This window comes from Mauremys reevesii, linkage group 1, assembly GCF_016161935.1.
Source record: "Mauremys reevesii isolate NIE-2019 linkage group 1, ASM1616193v1, whole genome shotgun sequence".
NCBI lineage: Eukaryota > Metazoa > Chordata > Testudines > Geoemydidae > Mauremys > Mauremys reevesii.
Window position 1 is genome coordinate 248,454,154 of NC_052623.1, and position 21,442 is coordinate 248,475,595.

The 21,442-nt window shown below is 43.7% G+C and overlaps 1 protein-coding gene across 1 annotated transcript; it reads left to right on the forward strand.

Moving 5' to 3' along the window:
• The first annotated feature begins 1,754 nt into the window (after positions 1 to 1,754).
• Positions 1,755 to 21,284, forward strand: AKR1B1 (aldo-keto reductase family 1 member B). Its single transcript, XM_039545744.1, has 10 exons — positions 1,755 to 1,911; positions 6,652 to 6,819; positions 11,115 to 11,231; positions 12,849 to 12,926; positions 13,979 to 14,101; positions 17,114 to 17,220; positions 17,396 to 17,477; positions 17,880 to 17,963; positions 18,885 to 18,967; positions 20,692 to 21,284. Exons 1-10 carry the CDS (start codon positions 1,846 to 1,848, stop codon positions 20,732 to 20,734), a joined length of 951 nt encoding a protein of 316 aa, XP_039401678.1. The 5' UTR covers positions 1,755 to 1,845; the 3' UTR covers positions 20,735 to 21,284.
• The last annotated feature ends 158 nt before the right edge of the window (positions 21,285 to 21,442 follow it).

The window sequence follows — 21,442 nt, forward strand, 5'->3', positions numbered from 1 at the left end:
CTCCCTCCATCCTCAAGTGCAGAATATGAATGATGCACCGCATTCCAGTTTCCACTTCATTTGTATTTTATCTGTATAGGGCTAGTGGGACAGAGATCCCACCCCCCACGTTGATGCTCCCTGCCCTCAATGTTGCTGCGGGATTGGAGCATGCTCACTTCTGATCCCACCCAACTTTTTTGTAGGTTTGTAAGCAGGGGAATGGTCCCGCTATTGTGGGGAACTTTCCTGGCTGCTACACTACCCCGGTGAAGTGGGCTAGCGAAAGGATCTGAGTCCTCGCTCCCACTTCCTTTACCCAGAGGCCTCCCTGCCCTTGAGGACTCCCCTTCCACTCTCCTGTCTGGCAGAGTCCTCGTAACCCCAACAAGGCTGGGCCCAGGATTCCTGGGGGGCTCGACCCCCAACCCTGCTGTGGTCACCTAGGACAGGGGCTAGGGTGTCCCCACTCCGGGGTGCTCTCTTTGCACTGCGCACATCCCTGACCCACTGATCACATCATACAATTTAAAGCAAATACAAGTTATTTAATTAACACTTAATTTAAAAAAAGAATAAGGAAAAATGGGAAAGGTTAAAGGAAAACACATCACGCTGCTCTGTGGCAGGGAACATCACAAACAGTGTCTCTGGAACGTCAGGGCAGTTCACAGTCTGTTCCTTGTAGGTCCCAGGCCTCCTTCTCAGGCCCTGGCTGTGCAGCAGGGATGCTGCGGGTTGGACACTTGCTCTGGCGGTGGCCACACACTCTTAGGCTCTGGGTGGCAGGACCCTTCTCCCCAATGCCAGCCCCCCAGTCAGGTTAAGATCCCCCTCCCAGCCTGGCCTGCATGGACCCTTGGCTGGGGCGTCTTTCTGCTCTGGGCCCTTTTACCAAGGTTCCCCCCTTGGCTGGCCCCAGTTGCTCACCCACCTGGCTCTCTGGCTGCAGCTCTGTTCCCAGCACAGGAGCTGCTCTCCCTGGGCTGTGCCTCTGGCTCTCTGGCTGCAACTCTTGCCCCTTTGGATCTGGCCCAGCTCTGCTCTCTAGCTCAGCTTGGGCCCCTGCTTTCTCCTTAGCTCGGCCCCACTCCGTCTGACTCAGGCATATTCCTGCTCACAGGGAGGATGGGACCCACCCTGGCCTTCTGTCTCCTTGATTAGCCGGCCTGCCCTGTTAATCAGGCTGACCTGGAGCATTGGCCTCTTGCCATTGTTCCTGGGGACTGTCAGTCTTAGGGTCCTGATTTGCGATCGATCCCTCCCCTTTTAGTGCTGGGAGCTAGCAACCTAAACACCCCCACTGAATGTTAGTAAAGGGGCAACAGTCCCCTTACAGGTGGCTACACACACTTCTCTCTTTGCCCTCCAGAATGGAAAACTGGAGTCACACACTGTCTGGCCTTTGCTGGTCCCTGAAAGCTCTGTCCTCAGCAGAAAATAGCCCACACTGGCTGCCCTTGAGGTTTGGGTGAACTAGGGGAGGAAGGAATCTGCAAGCTCCTCTGTGTCACTCTGCAGAAAATTCCAACAGGAGAGCTGGCCCGTGCAACAGTGGGGAGGCTGCAGGCAACTTAGGCAAGGTCTGTGCAGCACCTGCAGCTAATGCTACAAGTAAACGCATGCCCGCAGCCTGCCCAGGCCATCGTGCACCGAGCCGTGCACAGTTCAAAGGCGGTAGGCTCGGCTGCTGCTCTGCACCGCGTTCCCCCTCCCGGAGCCCTTCCCAATCTCTGCTCTCCCCGCCCGCCGCAGCCGCTACTCAGAGACCAGCTGCTGGGGCGGGGCCAGACTCTATAAAGAGGGTGGCTGCTGCTTTTTTTCCCTGCCGGGCCGCGATCCAGGGAGGGCCGAAGAGCGGGAGTCATGGGGACCTACGTGGAGCTGAACACTAAGGCAAAGATGCCCATCCTGGGGCTTGGCACCTGGAAGGTACCGTAATTGCAGCAGGTGGGATCTAGGACATGGTACCAAGCGGCTACCGGCGCCTGCGCTCGGGTGCACACTGCATCCGTCCCTCATCGCTGCCTCTAGAGCTGCTGATCTGTTCCTCCCTTTGCAAAGTGTGTGCCCAAAACTGCCGGCCTCGGCTTGGCTTCTTGTTACAGGGCAGGCAGCTCTGGCCGCCCCCGTCTCTTCCTGAGCACCGGGTAGTCCCTTTGCAAACGATTTGGTTTTCTTGCTGGCAAGATTTGTCCCCCCCCCCCTCCCCCAAGGAAAAGCGTCCTGTCCTCTGATGCGTCTGCAAGGCTTGGGATGCGGCTGGGGAGGTGAAGGGGGGTGTGTGTGTCTGTATGCGCTCAGTGTGCTCACCCCTGGAATCGCTGTTGGCCCTTATGTAACACTGATGCTGTGTGTCATGCTTCCATACCAGCCTTTGTTGCGTCTGAGAGTAGCTATTAAAAGTTGTTGGGCACATGATGTGTCGGGTGTAATTTATGCATCTTTGCGAGGGGGAGAGGCAGGAGTGTAAAGGCTTCTTGCACTCCAAAATTTGACTAGGAAATTGGCCTATTTAAAGAGGCACTGGCAATTTAAAAATAGCGTATTCTGGCCTAATTTCTTTGCCTCTCTTACAGTTAACTTCTGCTGTTTAAAAAAATTGTATTTTAAAAACGCAGTTTCCTTGTCACTGCCCAAGTTTCCGTTTACTACTTCTCTCTCTGGTTGGATTAAAAACCAAAGGAGTCAGTTTCACTTTTAGGCCCTTCTGCAATGTTTGGGTTTCAGACACTGCAAGAGAACCCTTTTTGTTTCAAAACAGCTGGGTTTTTTTAGCCTTTTCTTTAAAAAGTTTTCTATTGGCCTTAGATTTTGTTTTTATTACTTGTTTTTTAAAAGGATATCACCTTAAGTCTCATGAAGTTTGTCTGTACCACTTTAATAGTGAAATAAACATACAAGGGTAGTTTCTAGAAAGCTCAGGGCAGGGACTGTCTGTATTTTTTACTGTACAGCATGTGATTGGTGATTCATAACTAGCAACACATACAGTGGACGGGGGAGGGGACTGAAAGAATTATAATTTTAGTTAATACAGCCAGGAGTTTAGATTTCTGGGTTCTGTTCCTAATTCTGACTTCAGACTTGTATGTGACTTTGAGGAAAATATTCATGCCTTGCTTTTTTTGTCTGTAAAGCAGGGATATTACTGACTTATTTTACAAGGGTGTTGAGAGGATTAATATTCATAAAGAGCATCCTCTCTCGGAAAGTCCTACTGAAGTGCAGAGCAGTATTGCAGTTGTTATTAGAGATATGGCAAATTTGTGACCGTGGATCTTGTTAAAATGTCATTAAACTTACTCATGCTCTCGGTCTGTGAAATCATTATATGTTCCAAACAGATTTATAGGTAAACAGAGCTATTTTTACATTTTTAAAAGCACTTTTCTATATCAACTTTGTGCAATGGTTTTCCTATCCATTGCTTGATATGCTGGTTCCAATACTAAATTAATGCAGGGTGGTGATCCGAAATTTTAATCTGTTTGGCATCTGTAAAGTAAGGTGTGTCTACTTAGCCTGCGGTAGTGAGCCTGCCAGCCTGGGTTGACTGATATGGGGTAGCAGGGCTAATGCTTCGAAGTTGCAGCTCAGGCTAGAGTCTGGGCTCTGATGCCTAGGAAGAGGGGGTTCATAGCCCAAACTCCAACCTGACTTGCAACTTCAAAGTGTATGCCTTTGTAAGTATGTCTTATGACAGAGCTCCGCATTATGTGGTCTCACAAAGCTGACAGTGTCTCATACGATCCTCTAAAATGCTATTTCAAACAGCATGCTACAGTGGAATAGAATAGGTGACTTGCTGAACAATGTCATAGTGGCTACTGTGTCATAGGTGCAGACCCCATGGATGCTCCGGGGCTGCAGCACCCACAGGGAAAAATTAGTGGGTGCTCTGCACCACAAGCAGCCAAACTCCCCTCCCCCCCCACCCCACCTCTTCCTCCCCTGAGTGTGCCGCATCCCCACTTCTCCATCTACCTCCCAGCTTCCTGCCCCGCCACCGCCAAACTGGGAGGGAGGGGGAGGAACGGGAACATGGCATGCTCAGGGGAGGAGGCAGGGAAGAGGCGGGGCTGGGGCAGGGATTTGGGGAAGGAGTCGGAATAGGGGCAGGGAGGGGGTGGAGTTGGGGCGGGGACTTTGATGAAGGGGTGTGAGGGGCAGAGGCGGGTCGAGCACCCACCGGTGGGAGCAGAAGTCAGTGCCAATGCACTGTGTGTTCATATAAATAATTTCCTTGCGTCTCTTTCTCCCCACTTTCCCACTGGCCTCTTACAGGCCAAGGATCACATACTGCTCCTTCATAGAGCACTTACCTTATGCAGGCCCCAAGTGCTGGATGGCAGGATATACCATAGCAAAACCTGAAATCCAGTATCTGCTTATTTTTACCTGTTGAGAGCAGCAAGCCAGGGTTTTAGGCAGACTTGGTATTTCAAGCAACTTTTGACCAGCAGAATTGGAACAAAATCAAATAGCAATCAGCAGCAACAGCTGGATTTATGCAATACCTGAAAATGCAGGTGCTGTTTTTGTTTTTTTTTTTTTTAATTTTTTTTTGCTTGAGCAAAATGTTCTCCTTCTAATTCTTTTTGTCTAATACACACTGCAGACGCTGAAATCTAATATTGGTTCATAGATGTCAGTCAGTGGACTGGTCTACATCTTGTTGTCTAGTCATGTGCCCTGAGGGACAAAGCTGCAGCTCTGGTACTGTGGCAAGTTCCTGGTTTGCAACAGTTCAGCTGTCGTAGGGTCTCTTCCCATGGTTGGCAGGAAAATGCTTAATGCTTCCCCTGAGAAGACCAATCTCACCTGCATGCCCAAAGTGCAGGGGTTCAAGACAGTAGGACTGGTCATTGATACTTAAGTGACTCCCCTGCTGTACTGTGAGATGAGTGCATTCTGAGGTGCGGAGGCTAGCTCTAAGAATCCTTCCTGGAAAAGCCCTCTTTTCTTTTGACCATGCTTTATGTAACATTTGAAATCTTCCTCCCCTCAGCAGTCTGTGTATCTGCCATATTACTTCTGGCTACTTATTCTCTTTTCAGAGTGGTGATTGCACTTTTTTAGTGATCGGGAAGCTTCTACAGCTCCCCAGCCTCCCCTCTTGTGGGTTGCTTCCCTGTGTGATCATTAATACATAGCTCTTCTATAGCGCTTCTTGTCCGCCACGCTGAAAAACTTTTACAAAGAAGGTGGTTATTAGTATCCTCACTTTTACAGATGAGGAAACTGAGGGACAGAGAGGTCAAGTCATCTGCCCCACATCACACAGAACGTAGGTCATCTGACTCTGTCCCTTGCCTTTCCTAATGCACCACACTGCCTCTCATAGGCTCAGATGGGATGCTTCTTCTGCTAATGTGATAAATGAAGATGGGGGGGAGGAAGGGAGGAAGAGAGCTCCTTTTTATGGACACCCAGCCAGCCAGTTAGCTATAAATTCCCAGTTAGTAGCTGTTCTCTAACCCTTTACAGATAAAGGAAGTAAAGCCCATAGGTCAAGGGGAGTGGCCAAATGAGCCAATGGGAAGGCTAGAACTTTTTAAAATTGGGGGGGGAAATTTCCCCTGTCTTTCTGTTTTCCAGAGAGAGGGGACAGAGCAGAGACAGGGCTGGAACTATACTGTAAAAAGCTTTGGGCCAGGTATGAAAAATCAGATCATACCTAGAAACTAATCATTTAAAACCCCAGATATGTAAGTAGACCAGGGAATGTCTAGGAGGACGCGATTAGGTTTCTCTTTTATTTCCTTTATGGCTTGTGGACTCCTCTGTGCTAACCCCAGGTGCTTTTGTGTTGCTTGTAACCTTTAAGCTGGACCTCAAGAAGCTATCTTGATGCTTAATCCTTGTAATTGTGTCTTTTTTTTTAAACCTAGCAAAAAGCCTAAGTTCCAGATGTATTTTCTTTTTGTTCTAAATAGAATTTACCTTTTTCAAGAACAGGACTGAATTTTTGTGTCCCTAAGAGGTCTGTGCATTTGTTTAATTAGCTGGTGGCAACAGCTGATTTCCTTTGTTTTCTTTCTAAGCTCTTCCCCAGGGGGTGAAAGGGCTTGAAGGTACCCCACAGGAAGGAATTCCCAAGTGTGCCTTCCTGGGTTCCAAAAGGGTTTTTTGCACTTGGGTGGTGGCAGCATCTACCCATCCAAGGTCAGAGAAAAGCTGTAACCTTGGGAGTTTAATACAAGCCTGGAGTGGCCGGTATTAATTTTTAGAATCCTTGCAGGCCCCCACCTTCTGCACTCGAAGTGCCAGAGTGGGGAATAAGCCTTGACAGCTAGTTCCCAGGATAGCTCTTTTCCTAGGACCACTTGAAGGGTGTTACCAAAGAGCCCTTTCACATAGAAATAGCTCCTTGACAGCTATCCAGAGTAGGGTCATGGTGTGAGGCAGCTTTGTTTTGCTAAACTATCCGTGTAAGATGCGGGATGGATTGCTAGATGCATTGTTGGATGCTGTCATTAAGTCAGACAATAATAATTACTAGACAATCACAGAGGGACATTTTTTCTTATGATTGCAAGGTGCCCAGATGCCTGGGAGGTGAACACCATAGAAGAAATAAACTTTACTGGGGTTTCTGAGCCTCTAGCCACCCTGGGAAATGGGATATTTTAGAGTGTCTGTGTTTTTTTAATTTATTATTTTGATTAGTCTCCACCAGGAAAAGTAAAGGATGCAGTGAAGGCTGCCCTTGACATTGGATACCGCCACTTTGACTGTGCCTACGTGTACCAGAATGAGAATGAAGTAGGGGATGGGATCCAGCAGAAAATCAAAGAAGGGGTTGTGAAACGAGAGGACCTCTTTGTCGTCAGTAAGGTATGGCTCTGGCAGGAAGATCAAGGTCATGGGGCCAATTCAGTGAACCCCGGGTATTGGAGGAAAATCTGACTCTGTGGTTATAAAGCAATTCAAGATGTGGTACATTTCACCCTTGACTTGTGTTTCCTGATTCACATGTTCATGTGGGATGGGTATAAAGGGCATGCACAAGGAGAATAAAAGATGTCTTGGATCCTCTCCTGTCTGGAGTGGCTCTTCTCTAGTGAACATACCAGCAATGGAGGTGGGAATACTGTGCCCTTCCGATGATTGAGGAAGGGACCACTATTTTTGCCTGGCATGCTCACCTTATTAATGTAGAACCTAGAGCTGGACCTAGGACCTAGAAGGGACCATCATGATCATCTAGTCTGATCTCCTGTACGTTGCAGGCCACAGAACTTCACCCACTCACTCCTGTAATAGATCCCTAACCTCTTGCTGAGTTACTGAAGTCCTTGAATCATGGGTGGGTGTTAGGGGCTACAAGATCCCTCCCTCCCCCTCCCCTTCCAGTGCAACTTCCAGAGTGGGGCCAATGCAGCAAGCTACCATTTGCATCTCTTTCCATTTCTGCTGCTGGAAGGAGGACCAGGTTGTGGCTTGCTGAGACTGTGGCCTGTATTCAGAAAGGTATTTCATTATTGCAACACTTAACTTTTGGGCACCTATAAAATCACAGGAGCACACTGCAATTCAGAGTCTGAGTGAAGTGCCTGGACTCCTGTACAATGAATGGGGAGAGATGGGACAGCTAAGAATGTGATTCACAAAAGCCAGCCCACTAGGTGGAGAGCCGTTTAACCTAACCAACGGGAGATGTTGTTTGAGAGATGTCTGCTAAGCCCCACCCCTCTCTCTGAAATAGGCACCAGTCTCTGCTAGTGATTGATAAATAGGAACTGATCTCTTGATGTCAAGCACCTTGGGCAGTTAAACTACTTCTTGTGAGAATGAATCAGGTGGGTGCCTAACACCACACAAAGTGGTGATGCTATCCACTGTATGATTACTAATCCAGTGGGTTCAGTTCTCCCCCACAGGCAGAGGATAAGACAGGATTCAAAGAGGGCTCTCCCACCTCTCAGGAGGGTGGGCTAACCTTTGAACTATGGGACTTCTTTGTGTGCATGTGACTCTATAGCATAGTCATTAGGATGCCCACTTGGGAGACCCAGCGTCCAGTCGTTCTGCTCCAATTGCTTTTCCATTATTTATCTGGACATAAATTGTAATATAAAGAGAGAAGCTCATGTCATGACGAGGGCGGAAATCCAATGTAAAACTAGAGAACTCAAGAACAAATGGTGGACTGAGAAAGCACAAGAACTCAACATCTCACAGATATCCACAATACATCTGGTTTCTTTAGTGCCACCAAGGCTACGTATGGGCTAATTTGCCATGGTATGAATCTCCTTTGCTCTAAGGACGGAATCACACTTTTGAAGGACAACGAAGCCATCAGTTCTCGCTGGAAAGAACATTTTGAAGATCTCCTTAACCGTAATTCTGTGGTTGCAGATGAAGTCCTTGAGCAAATCCCTCAACGACCATTTAGGGATGAGCTCGGAGACCCTCCCAACTTGTATGAGGTACACAATGCCACCAAGCAGATGAAGAACAAGAAGGCAGACGGTCTAGATGGGATCCCCTCTGAAATCTTTAAAGATGATGGACCAGAGCTAATTTGGCAGCTTTACCTGCTTATCCTTAAAATCTGGATAAGGAGGAGATACCCAGTGAAATGAGGGATGCCCTGATTGCCTTCAAGAAAGGGATAAAATGGTTTGTGGAAATTATCGTGCTATCTCCCTCCTAGCCATTGCAGGAAAAGTTCTGGTGCAGGTCCTTGCAACCCGCCTTCTGCCCCTGTAAGAAGAAATTTTACCAGAGTCACCGAGTGGTTTCTGACCATGTCATGGAACTGTGGATATGATCTTCACAGCATGGCAGCTGCAAGAAAAGAGTCGGAAGCAAAACCAACCACTGTACATGGCTTTTATTGATCAAAGGCTTTAGTTAGATTCAGTGAATAGCATGCCCTCTGGACTGTACTTTCTAAGATTGGATGTCCTGATAAATACATCTATGTCCTAAAATTGCTTCATGATAACATGAAAGTGACTGTTCTGAGCAGCACTAGCTCCCAGAATGAACCTTTCAAAGTACAAACAGGAATCAGACAGGGCTGTATCATTGCTCCAGCCATGTTTGCAGTTTTTATTGCCATCATTCTTTACCTGATTGCTGGAAGTTTACAGCTTGCATTGAAATCATTTACAGAATGGATGGAAAGCTGTTCAGTATGCTGATGACAATGCAATCTTTGCCCACTCTGAGAAAGATCTTCAAACTGTCTTGAATGTGATTGCCAGTGCTTACGCATGACATGGTTTCACTCTTAATATCAAGAAGACTAAAGTGCTTGATCAGCCCTCTCCAAATGAGGTATTACATGCCCCATCTATCAAAATCATTGGAGTGGTACTGGAGAATGTTGATCATTTCCACTACCTTGGAAGTCATCTTTCATCAAAGGCAGATATTTATGCAGAAATTCAAAATTGCCTGAACTGTGCCAATGCACCTTTTTCTCGTTTACAGCACAGGGTTTTTGAAGATCATGACATTCGAACAGACACCAAGCTTCTTGTTTATCAAGCCGTTATTCTCCCAACACTGCTGTATGGGTCCGAAACTTGGACAACCTATAGACACCACTAGAAAGTCCTTGAGAGGCACCATCAACGCTGCCTTTGTAGGATTCTGAAGATCAAATGGGAAGATAGGCACACCAATATTAGAGTTCTAGAAGAGGCAAAGACTACGAGTATCGAGGCAATGATCATCCATCAGCAATTCCGCTGGACTGGTCACATTGTCCAGATGCCAGACCATCGCCTCCCAAAACAGGACCTATTCTCTCAGCTGAAAGAAGGGCACCATAATGTGGGTGGACAACAGAAGCATTATAAGGACTTGCTGAAGGACAATCTAAAAAAGTGTAATATTGACATTGACACTTGGGAGACGCTTGCCCAGGGTCGCTTAATATGGAGTGAAGTCCTACGTGATGGTCACCTGCATTTTGAACTTGCTCACTGACAAGCTGAGGAGGACAAGAGGTGCAGGAGGAAGGAGAGACTGGTCTCCAGTCATGGTCAGCGGCCCTCCTGCTGAGCCTGCAAACATCTGCCCTCAGTGTAATAGAACTTGTGGTTCAAGGATTGGTCTTATTAGCCACCTGAGGACCCATAACTCCCATGGAAGATGATTGTACTTGGTAACGAGTGATCGCCTATCATTTATCTGGAGTGGAACCTTAGGGATTGGAGACCCACACCAGAATATCCCAAAGCTCAGTGGTTAGAGCACTCTCCTGAAAGGTAAGACATCTCTTCAAATCCTTTCTTCCCCTCTGCCTGAAGGGAGAATTGAACCTGGGTCCTCCACATCCCAGGTGAGGGCCCCTTGGTGAGATTTTGAATTATACCTGGTCTGGTAGTGGGCCTCTGAAAATGCCTGCCGGATTGGCCTCACATGTGACTTAGGCAGACAAACTGCTATCTTCCCCTGGCTTGTGCATTGCTCTGGGTCTTAGACATCCAGGTGCAGCGTGGGGGGCAGCAGTGAGCATGCCCAGAGGCAAAAGCTTAGACACTTTGGGAACTTTTACCATGAAAATGTAGGTGCCAATTGAGTTTAGGTGCCTGCTGGGTTTGGCAGGAGTTTCCTGGTTCCCAGTGGAGCCTAAGATGTGACTAAGGTGTCTAAGTACTTTTTAAAATCCAGATCTATGTGACAATTCAAAAACATGGGGGCCCAAATAACTTTTTTGCATTGTATGTGTTTGAAACCATTCTTTATCTAGGCTCTTAAATTAGGTGATCAAATCAGAAGGCTAGCCAAACTCATGCAGGAGGTTTTTCCCATCTCCCTGCTTCTGGATACAGATGGCTAGAAAGCTTCATCACCCTGTAGTGCTTAGTTTTCTCTTTCCCAATACTGTGTCTTGCAATAAGTGCCTTTTGTTGTTGCCTTAACTGGTTGAATTTTTTTTACCATCTTAATCTGTCAGAACCCAATTTTGTCAAGTAAACTGCTACTGAAAATACTAGCATCAAGAAACTTTCCCTCTGTCTCTGCTCACAGGTTGAGCCTGTAAATGGGGGTAATAATATTCCCAAACCTGCTTCTTGTAGGTGTGAGATGACTTTGTCCTGTTTGGGAGAGCTTTGTAAAAGCATTTGCTTGTGAGGTCACTGCTTTGTTTGCTTTTCCTTTTGTAGCTGTGGTCCACGTTCCATGAGAAATCTCTGGTGAAGGGAGCATGCCAGAAAACCCTTGATGCATTGAAACTGAATTACCTGGATCTGTATCTCATTCACTGGCCTTTGGGATTTAAGGTACTGTAGTGTTTTAATACTTTGGTTTTTTCCTGACAGATTCTGGAGAAGCACTGTCCTCCTGGTGAGCTATCCTGTTACAGCCCCAACCCTCTTACCCTCAAGGAGGATACCTCCGGGGTATCTCAGCATCACTCTTCTTTTGTGCTGCTTATTCAGCTTTATTGTATGGGTGTGTGAACAAGGCTTTCATCTCTGAAGCTGAGCATGCTGCTTCTACCACGTTCCTTGCCCCTGTTGATCCAAGGAGAGATGAATCTCGGATCAAATCCAGGTCTCCCATTTGACAGGGCAGTTTATACATTTAACCGTTTGATTACCAATTCCTTCTGTACTGGTTTGTCTTCCTCTTTATGGGACAGACAGCTGTAACTCTCGCTTCTTAACAATAAGTCTGTTTTTCTTTGTTGCTAGTAGCACTCTTAGGTCTTGTCTGCGCTACTGGGGTAAGTCAACCTAGGTTACGCTACTCCAGGTACATGAATAACGTAGCTGGAGGCAACGTAACTTAGGTCGACTTATTGCGGTGTCTACACTGCGTATCCCATCGACTTACCTTACTCCTCTCGTGCCGGTGGAGAGCGCTCTTCACTAGACCTGCTAAATCGAACCCCGCTGACCTACCGGTGGTGTAGACATGGCCTTACTTAAGCAGCAGTAAAATAAGTTCTTAATTTCTCTTTTCTCTGACACCTACCCCCTGCCCTTGGAATCCCTAAGCACAGTACAGACTTGTAGTTAACCATCTGCCATAAGAGCCTTGTTGTTCTGTAATCCCTGGCATTCAGAAGTGGCAACTTTCATTGTAAAGCCCATATGCAGATTAAAGATATGGTTGAAGCGGGTGATGTCTCACTTTGACTCTTTTTTGTCTTGGCTCTTCTTTTCTGTTAGAGCCTGATTTAAAATATCTTCTCCTTGGTATTCTGTGCAACTTCCAAATGCACTCTCCAGTATCTTTTAATTGTTTTTAGGGTGGACAAAGCAGATGAAATGAGGCTGTGCTGGTATCACAGTTCTTCAGGCAGGCTGTAAAGGAGTCTAGGAAAGGGAGCTTTTCATAATAGCAAGAGCATAGACAGTAACTTATGCACACAGTCTGTTCCATTGTCTTTCTCCCATTCCCTGCAATCTATACATAGTCTCCCACTGAAGGCCTGCAACAGCACGCCATCACTCATGCAACAGATGGAGTCAAATATAAATCTGGGTTAATAAAGGACTGTCCCATTATGTACATAATGGGACAATGTGTAAAAACTGTGTGCTTTGCTACACCCATAGGTAATAGACCTATAACCCAGCTGTACTTGTACTATGGTGGGTCACTGTTCTATTTTGCTGGATCTGTCACTGAACTGCAGACCAGCCACAGAATTAACCATATTTATTGGAGTGGATTCTGTGGCTGGAATGATGACTGTGTAGCATGAGGAAGAGAGCTTGCCAGAATGAGTAAGGTAACTACTTAAATAGGAGTTACTATTCCTCTTCTTCTGCCCTAAGAGTTCGAGCTACTATACAGAATCTGAGTTCAGTTTGACTTCCCAAGAATTCTAGTCTTTCAGCAGAAAATTCAATGGAGAACGTTTCAGACTTTCTGCCTTGCATTGCCAGGCTGGAGAACAGCTGTTTCCCGCAGATGAGAAAGGCATGGCCTTGCCCAGTAACACAGATATTCTGGACACTTGGGAGGTGAGTCTTATTGCAGTTTGAGATTCATTTTGGCTCTGTGATTTAGATTATCTATTTTATATTTGATTTCTCTGAAAAGAATTTATAATTCATTCAAAATTATTTGTAAATATCTTCATTCTTGGTTTGCACATCACTTAGAATTCTATGTAAATATTCCCAAATTTGCACTGTATATTTATGTAAGTCAGATGATATTTTTGTTCCCTGACTGGCTGCTTTGGGTAACTTAACTCACAGGAAATGTGAATGTAAATTTTAAGTTCATTCAGATTCAAACTTAAAATTCCGGCTAGAAAAGCTGCTTTGCTAGAATACTAACAAACATACAGTGTGTCAGGACATAGTCAAAGTAAATTCACTGAAAAATTCTCAGCTGTGCTTATTACTTGCAGAAGTAAAAGGAGAATTGTAGGTTTAAATCAAGGGGAGGCAACCTATGGTATGTATGCCAAAGGCGGCACCCGAGCTGATTTTCAGCAACACTCATGCTGCCTGGGTCCTGGCCACCGGTCCAGGGGGCTCTGCATTTTAATTTAATTTTAAATGAAGCTTCTTAAACATTTTAAAAACCTTGTTTATTTTATATACAACAATAGTTTAGTTATATATTATAGACTTATAGAAAGAGACCTTCTAATAACGTTAAAATGTATTACTGGCATGCAAAACTTTAAATTAGAGTGAATAAATGATTTGGCAAACTGCTTCTGAAAGGTTTAAATACTACCCACAATATTGAGGATAACCCAACACTGGCAGAATAATGGACTATTCTGACACAGGTCTCTTCAAACTCAGTCTTATGATTAATAAAAATGCATAAAAACCTCTCACAGCCAGAAAAGAGAACTCCGAGAAGATGGTGAAAAACACTGTTCTCTCTGCATCCCTTTTCCCTGGTGGACTCCAGAACATAGTGATGAGTCCAACCAAGGGTCCTATCCCTGGTTATCATCAAAGAAATATACCATATTGGCAGCAAGAATGCCTTATTTAGGCCGTACCTTGTATATCTGATTACATAGACTCAGATTCTCTTGTCCCCTTAGGCTATGGAAGAGCTGGTGGATGCAGGACTGGTGAAAGCCATTGGAATCTCCAACTTTAACCATGAACAGATCGAGAGAATCTTGAACAAGCCTGGGTTAAAATACAGGCCTGCCAACAACCAGGTAAGCTGCTGAAAGGCAACAGCTCGATGTCTCCGATATCATGAGGATCTGATCATGTCAGTTCTTTTACAGTGGGGAGGTAGGGAGCGGGCAGATAGAGTAGGCACAGAATGCATTTTCAGCCCCTCTAGAATTCTGAAGGGGCACTTGAGGGAGTGAATGTTAATAATCACTGTAAGAGCTACGTGTTTTCCTGATGAAAAGAACTAAATGCTTTACAACAGAGGTAAGTATCATTATCTTCATTTTACAGTGGGGAAGCTGAGACACAGAGTGCCTAGTTCATGTTAACGTAGTCCTGCTTGAAGTGGGACTACCTCAGTGCGAACTAGGTACCTTTTTAGTTCTCGCTACCAGGATCTAACCAGGGCAGTTAAAATGCAGCACTTTAGCATGCTGTACAATTTACACCCCCTGTAGTCTGCACTGCTGCCATGTAGACAACCTCTAAGAAAGCTAAGAGCACCATTCTGCAAGGGGCTGAGAACCGTCCATTCCCATTGACTTCAGAGGATGTTGCCAGGATTAAGCCATATGTGTTTATAACAGAACCATCTTTCCTATACTTCAGCTACTAGCAACAGCTACAGTATAGTGCAGGGGGGTTAAGTAATGGCTGTGATAGGAAAAATAACTGAATTGCCTGACTGGTCTGTTTTTAAAATCTCAAATACAAAATAAGTAGATTGTGGTTATTGCCTTTCTCTGGTACCATGGTGTAAATGATCCAAGTTCAATAATGGTTCCTTTGAACAAAAGGGAGGGTTACTTTAATGCCTAAGTGAAAATGGAGAATAATATCTGAACCTCATTCCTGTACAGTATCTTGTTAGTAATAGTAATTATAATATTTCAAAATCAATATGTGCCTCCTTCCTATGGATGTTAAAAGTATATCTAACCAATTCAGTTAAATTAATTTTCTTTCAGACAATCAAAGATAGAAATGGGTTGGCTGGTCAAGTTGGCTAGTTCAAGTTTTTCATTGTAAAAGCAACTTTGTTATTTAGCATTTGGGTTTTTTTTGTCTTCTGCTCATAAATTAGAGCTCCTGTCCAGCTGACAGAGCAAAGACTAATATTCTTTGCATATTTCTAGTTCCATACAAAATACTTTAGAATAGCTCTCTTTTGGGGGGGTGGGGTGGCAGGGGAAATGTTAAGTTGGAATTTCTGTAGCATAGAACTTAGAGTGGTGGGGAGGGGGAAGGCCAAAGGAATACTGTATTTAACTGAAAGGGAGCTTGATAGTGTGGATTCATTTATTCCTTAGACTGCCACATGGCAAAGGCAAAAAAGCTCCATATCAAATGCTGCCCCTGTTCATATTTTCATTTGATTAAGAAGTACAGCAATTGGGTGTTGATACCCCTTGGCCTACATAACGCTTTCTGGAGCAAGTTACTTTTCAAGACAAACTGGAAACCTGTTTAACACAAGCCAGAAATCATTCTAATGGGTGTCTGTTCCCAAGAATAGATGTGTAGTGCATGCATAGCCCAATGATCCATAAAATCTAGGATGAAATTCTCACTCAGTTATTTGCAGATATTTTCAAACATTCTTCTGTAAACACACATGAACCATTTCATCTGCAATTCATTTAGGAAAAAATCCTAATTTTTAATCTTTGATGGAAGGTCTTTTCCTTTAACCCAAATACTCGCTCATTGCTTTATACAGGGGGTAGCAATTGTTTAAAGTAGTTTCTATATATTCTATTAGGCCGGGGGTTCCCAAACTTGGTTCACAGCTTGTTCAGGGTAAGCCCCTGGCAGGTCGTGAGATGCTTTGTTTACCTGAGCGTCCGCAGGTACGGCTGCTCCCAGCTCCCAGCGGCCACAGTTCCAGACAGTGGAAAGGGGCACTTTTGTTATATATTGTATGAGCAGCTGAATTTCTGCGTGCTGAGGAAACAAAATAGCCATGCAGCATATATCCAGCTGAACCCAGCTGTGAGCCGTGCAGTGACTAATATTCCAAACTATATTAGGAGTTTTGGGAAACTGCCACATGATCATCTCCCAATAGCAATGCAGCTAGAACCATAAATAAAACTGCAGGCTGCAACCCATCCCATGCAGTGCGGTGTCTTGGTCCACCTGTCAGCAGCATGAGATTTCAAGGCCTTCAGTCTGAAAGCAGCAATCCAGATGGTTTGAATGACACAGGATCGGCTCAGTTAAACAAGGTTATGCTCCCCAGCATTAAGGGTTCTGTAGTCTTTCCTCTGTTCTGCCTGGTGTGCAGATGATGATCCTATTAAAACTAATGGTAGGCACACACATGTATTGTCTAGAAAAGAAATTCCATAACAGACAATGATCTAATGTGTAAAATTGTGTTCAGTATTTACATTTTGGTTGAATAGGGCCACTTTCAACAAGAGCACTCATGTACAGCAGTAACCAGTATTGAAACTTCCCTTTAAATTAATTGATTGAAATGTACCTTCCTGTTTAATATCAAAACAGTGTTACTTTATTCTAAAGCAATGATCTGGAACACTGCAGTTCATAGTATTGATGCTACAGTAGTTTCCAAAATATTTGTATCTTTAATTAGGGAAGCTAAACAAGAAAACTTTAAATTGGAAGAAATAGCCCTACTCATTTGAATTTCACTTCATCTAGATTATTCTGATTTTACGCTATATGTTCGGATATGAACTTCATTGTACTACTTCAGTTGTATAATTCTGAGGCTGACTATTGTAAATCTTTGGAGAACAAAGTTGATAATTAAAACATAAGTGAGGTAAGTTCTCCCCATTCCCTCCCCTGCCTTGCAATATCCTGTAATAACTGAAACCCAACAGATACAACACAAACAAGAAAAATTCATAGAATACCAAACAACTAAAAGTTGCGTAACATACGCAGGGGGCATAATTAGTCACAACTTGCCAGCCTACCAAAGGTATTTCCTGTAAGTGAAATAAGAAATGATCCCTGGAACACAGCAGCATTAGTGTAGTCTGCCTCTGAGTAAATTTGTGTCCTTGTGCTCGCAGATTGAGTGCCACCCATACCTTACCCAGGAGAAGCTGATTAAGTATTGCCAATCCAAAGGAATCTCTGTCACAGCATACAGTCCCCTTGGATCTCCTGACAGGCCATGGTAAGAATGCCACAATCGGGCAAGTTAGGCTGCAAAGCAATGTGAATGTTGAACTTGAAACTCTGAGGCACGTTGAACAAGTAACGCAGTTGTAATGGGTACATGTTTCTGTTAGTACGTAGAGTCCTCTTATGAAAACTTGCCACCATTAACTTTCTATCTCTTGTTTTTACAGGGCTAAACCAGAAGACCCTTCCCTCTTGGATGACCCCAAGATTAAGGAGATTGCAGCCAAGCACAATAAAACCCCAGCACAGGTATCTATACTCAGCAAAGTGAGGTCGCTGCATTAGATCTGTTTCAGCATTCTAATCTTGTGTAGACTCTGCATCCTTTGCAATCTGATTCCATTTTTTAAATCTCATTGTAAGGGTAAGGAATTAGTGATCACCAGGTATTTGGATAACAGAGGAAAGGGAAACATCAGCTTTCACCTGGCCACCACTGTTCAACTCATTGTGGTTCAATAAGTGTCAGCTTGGCCTTAAGTACTACAGTGATGAAAAGAGGTGCGTTAGAAATGGAGTGGTTCTGATGAACTGCATCTTAGTATGTCTTGAATCTTAGCTCTAATAGTACTGTTTGTTTAGAACAGGGAAGTTTTTGGTCTCTTACTGGTGATGAATGACTTGCAAGTAACACTGCTATCTGTTATGTAGGTTCTGATCCGGTTTCATATCCAGAGAAATGTGATTGTGATTCCCAAGTCTGTTACACAACATCGTATTGAAGAGAACTTTAAGGTAAGATTGCAAATAACTTTCAGGTTGGCTTTGAATCGTAGTAACTAGATGGAGTCCAAACTTCTTATGTGGAAGGTAGCCAGACTTTCTCACTCTTCCCAGGTTACCCTGAAAAGAAGGTGGAAGGTTCTTTAGTACCTTTACATACAGTATAATGACGGTTAAACTAACACTTGGGATTAAGGGCAAAAGTGAGCCGAACTGGCTTAAAAATAAATGCACAAAGTGACTGTTCATGGTCCTAGTTAGTGTTTCCTTTCTCTTGTGTGCTGAACAAACTAGCAAGTAAAGCTTGCCTAATACCTGAGTGGAGTCATGTGCCACTAAAACACTGTGTATACAAAGCAGTGTCAAGAAAATAGCTTTCCTCTACTCAGATCCAGTCTCTGATATCACACATATTGTGTGTGTGTGTACACACACAGACTAACTACACAATTTGTCATAATTGTTCTTAATTCAGTGGGACTTTACTGAATTACCAGTCAATTAAAAACATTTTGATTTGCTAAATTAGAACATTCAAATTAAACAAATTGTGAGAACACACACATTGGATTAACTGGAACACTGCAATTTTCCAGCATTGTATTCTTTACAGGCCGGTAAAATGTATTACCCACACTCAGAGGCGTCTGTGCATATGAACAAAAATGCAGGATGAATGTGTAGCTAACTGTCTTTATTATAACAGTTCACAAAAGCTTTCAGAATAGCTGACAGGTCTGTCACTTCAGCTTACACCTTTCTCTACCAGTAGACTGCAGCTGTCCAAAGGGAAATACTTTGTACAACTAAAGCTGATTTTTCAGGTCAAGTTGGGAGTGTTTATGAAGCTTTTCTTTCAGTCTTGTGAATCTTTGATCACCCAAGTCTTGACTACGCTGCTTGAAAAGCTAACTAAATGTTTTCTCTTGTCAGGTGTTTGACTTTGAATTGACTAAAGAGGAGATGGAAACCATCCTCACCTTTAATAGGAACTGGAGAGCCTGTGCATTCACCATGTAGGTGACAATGTTTGAAAACACTGAGTGCAAGTATTCTATGCAGATTGCTTAAACAATATCCAGGAATTATTTTTGTGTGTGTGAGATTGATTTAAAAACAAAAACCATGCAAACTGAAATTTACCTAAAAGCTGTCCAAAAATCCCTTTTCAGGAAGGGTTTTAACATCTTCACAGTGGTGAACATGTGGTCTTATTTTCAATACCTACATTTGATTTTTAAACTCACTTATTTATCAAAAAGTAAGAGCCTAAACACAGGAGTTCTTAGTATCTAGTTCTAAAGCTAGCCCTGACATGGGACTGTATCTGTGACATTGGTCGAACCTTTTAACGATCTGCCACACGCTTTGTCAGTAGAATGCAGATACCTGCCTCTCTGGAGTTGTTAGCATGCTAAATACTTAATTCCAATGGAGACTTAAGGAATTAAATTGCCCTTGGAAGCCCTAAAACTTGAGATGCGTTGATCAGCTTCTTTGCTGTCAGTTGAGTTTTCAGTCCCCATTTTAAAATGAAATAATTTTAAATTGATTTTTAACACCTGCCAAGATGAAACCAGTAACTTGTTTTCTTCCATCCAAGTAGACCTGCATTCCTACTTATCTGTGCATTAACATGGCCCTGTGCATCATGATGTTTCAAAATTATCCCTTTGTTCCCTTTTCCTTGATTGATGAGAGGAAATCAGGCAGTTGTGATTATCTGTTGCTGGGGTGTAGTAGCGGATTTTGTTTAGTTTGTTTGTTTCTTTTCAACTAGGTCTGTTTTTGGAGTGGGAAGTCTCAGACTTTACGCAATCCCAGAATCACAGAGTTCTCTCTCTCTCTTCTGTCACACTCTGAAATGATCTCTGGAACTGAGTGTGTTAAAGGGTGCTGTCCTAAATGGACAGTAAACCTGTTTCAAATCAAGTGTCAAACAGCTCTGAGTAAAGTTGTTTTAGCCTAAACAATAGTGGGTTGGGTTTTTTTGGGAGGGGGTTGCCTTGGGTGAATTTAAAATATCTCAGATTCTTATTACTAATGTCCCATCTGAAGAACAGGTAAATGATGTAAATAAGCTTAAATTTTCAAAACTGAGTGAAAGTTTTTTGGGGTCTTTTGGGTTTTTTTGTAAATAGAATTCTAACACAGTAACAAATTTAGCAAGCAATCTTGCATTTGTCTTTATGAAATTAAAGAGACCGCAATATGGAGAAATTAACACAATATTAGGAGTTAAATTTCCAAATCCTGAGCCTGTATTTGTCACATACAAGTCACTTGATTTCTCTGCCAGACTTCCCCCCACATCTTTAAAATATATCCCTAATGAGATCATGTCTATTGAGTGTTGAAGTTTGACATGTTTAGTATGAAGTATTAATACTTCTATACAGATCGTAGCACCTTGCAATATCAAACTCAGACATCAAAACTGATTGTTCAAAAATCTAAAAATTTACCATTTGAATGACACAGCACAAATGTAAACACTTAATCTAAAAAGCATTCAGATCTCCCTGCCTGTGACTTCTCAATGCCTAAATGCAAAGGGGTTGGGGAAGTTTGTGTATAAACTGGATATGTTTCTGAGGCTGGTCGGAACTTAATGCCTGTGCAGACTGCTTGTGTACCATTCAGACCCTTCTTGTCTGGCCAAAAAAAGGCACCAATGCCAACATGAGTCGTATTTAATTCCGATTTCAGAATAACCTTTCTTCTTTTTCTTTTTCCTCAGGTGCACAGATCACAAGGACTATCCTTTCAAAGCTGAGTATTAAAGCTGGTGGTGTCTTGCCATGCTTCCTGACCTCTGGCAGTGGTTCCCATCTGCTGTTACCTCTGACTTGTTCATTTGTCCCAATAGCTGTCTTTCACACTTCAGCTATCCTTCTGTAGCCAAAATAGAAGTACAGTGTATGTGCTCAAAGGAAATTTTATAAGGAGTCTGAAGAACAAAACACTGAATATAATTTTGACCTCCTTATTACATGGGAGTGTTTTTTGCCAAGATGGCTGGCTGGGATTGGAAAGTACAATAGTTCAAATTCTCTGTTCACACTGTTTCACAGCAGGTTGTAATGTGATGGAGATTAGTCTCTGCTGCCAGCTGGAAGGGTTAGACTGCTGTCATTTGGAAGAGCCAGTTCTGAAGCCTTGTCTGTTAAATTCCTGTTTTTGGAACACTCCTTTGCCTTTCACTCCAGGTTGAAGTGCCAGTTGACTTCTGAGTATGGACTTTTGCTACCTGTGCAGCTCTCCCAAACTATGGAGCTTTTTTGGCAATATAAAACTGTTCTTCGCTTGTAATAAAACATTGTCTAGTTATTATGTGTAGTGAGATTATTTCAGCATTGCCATGACAGTAGTTCTGCAGCTGCCTCTTTGTGTGCAGCTGTCTCCAGCCCTCAAACAAGAGACTAGAAAATCATTCTTCGTATCTAATCACAGAAAACTCACTTCACTTTCATACTAACTTCTTATGCAGA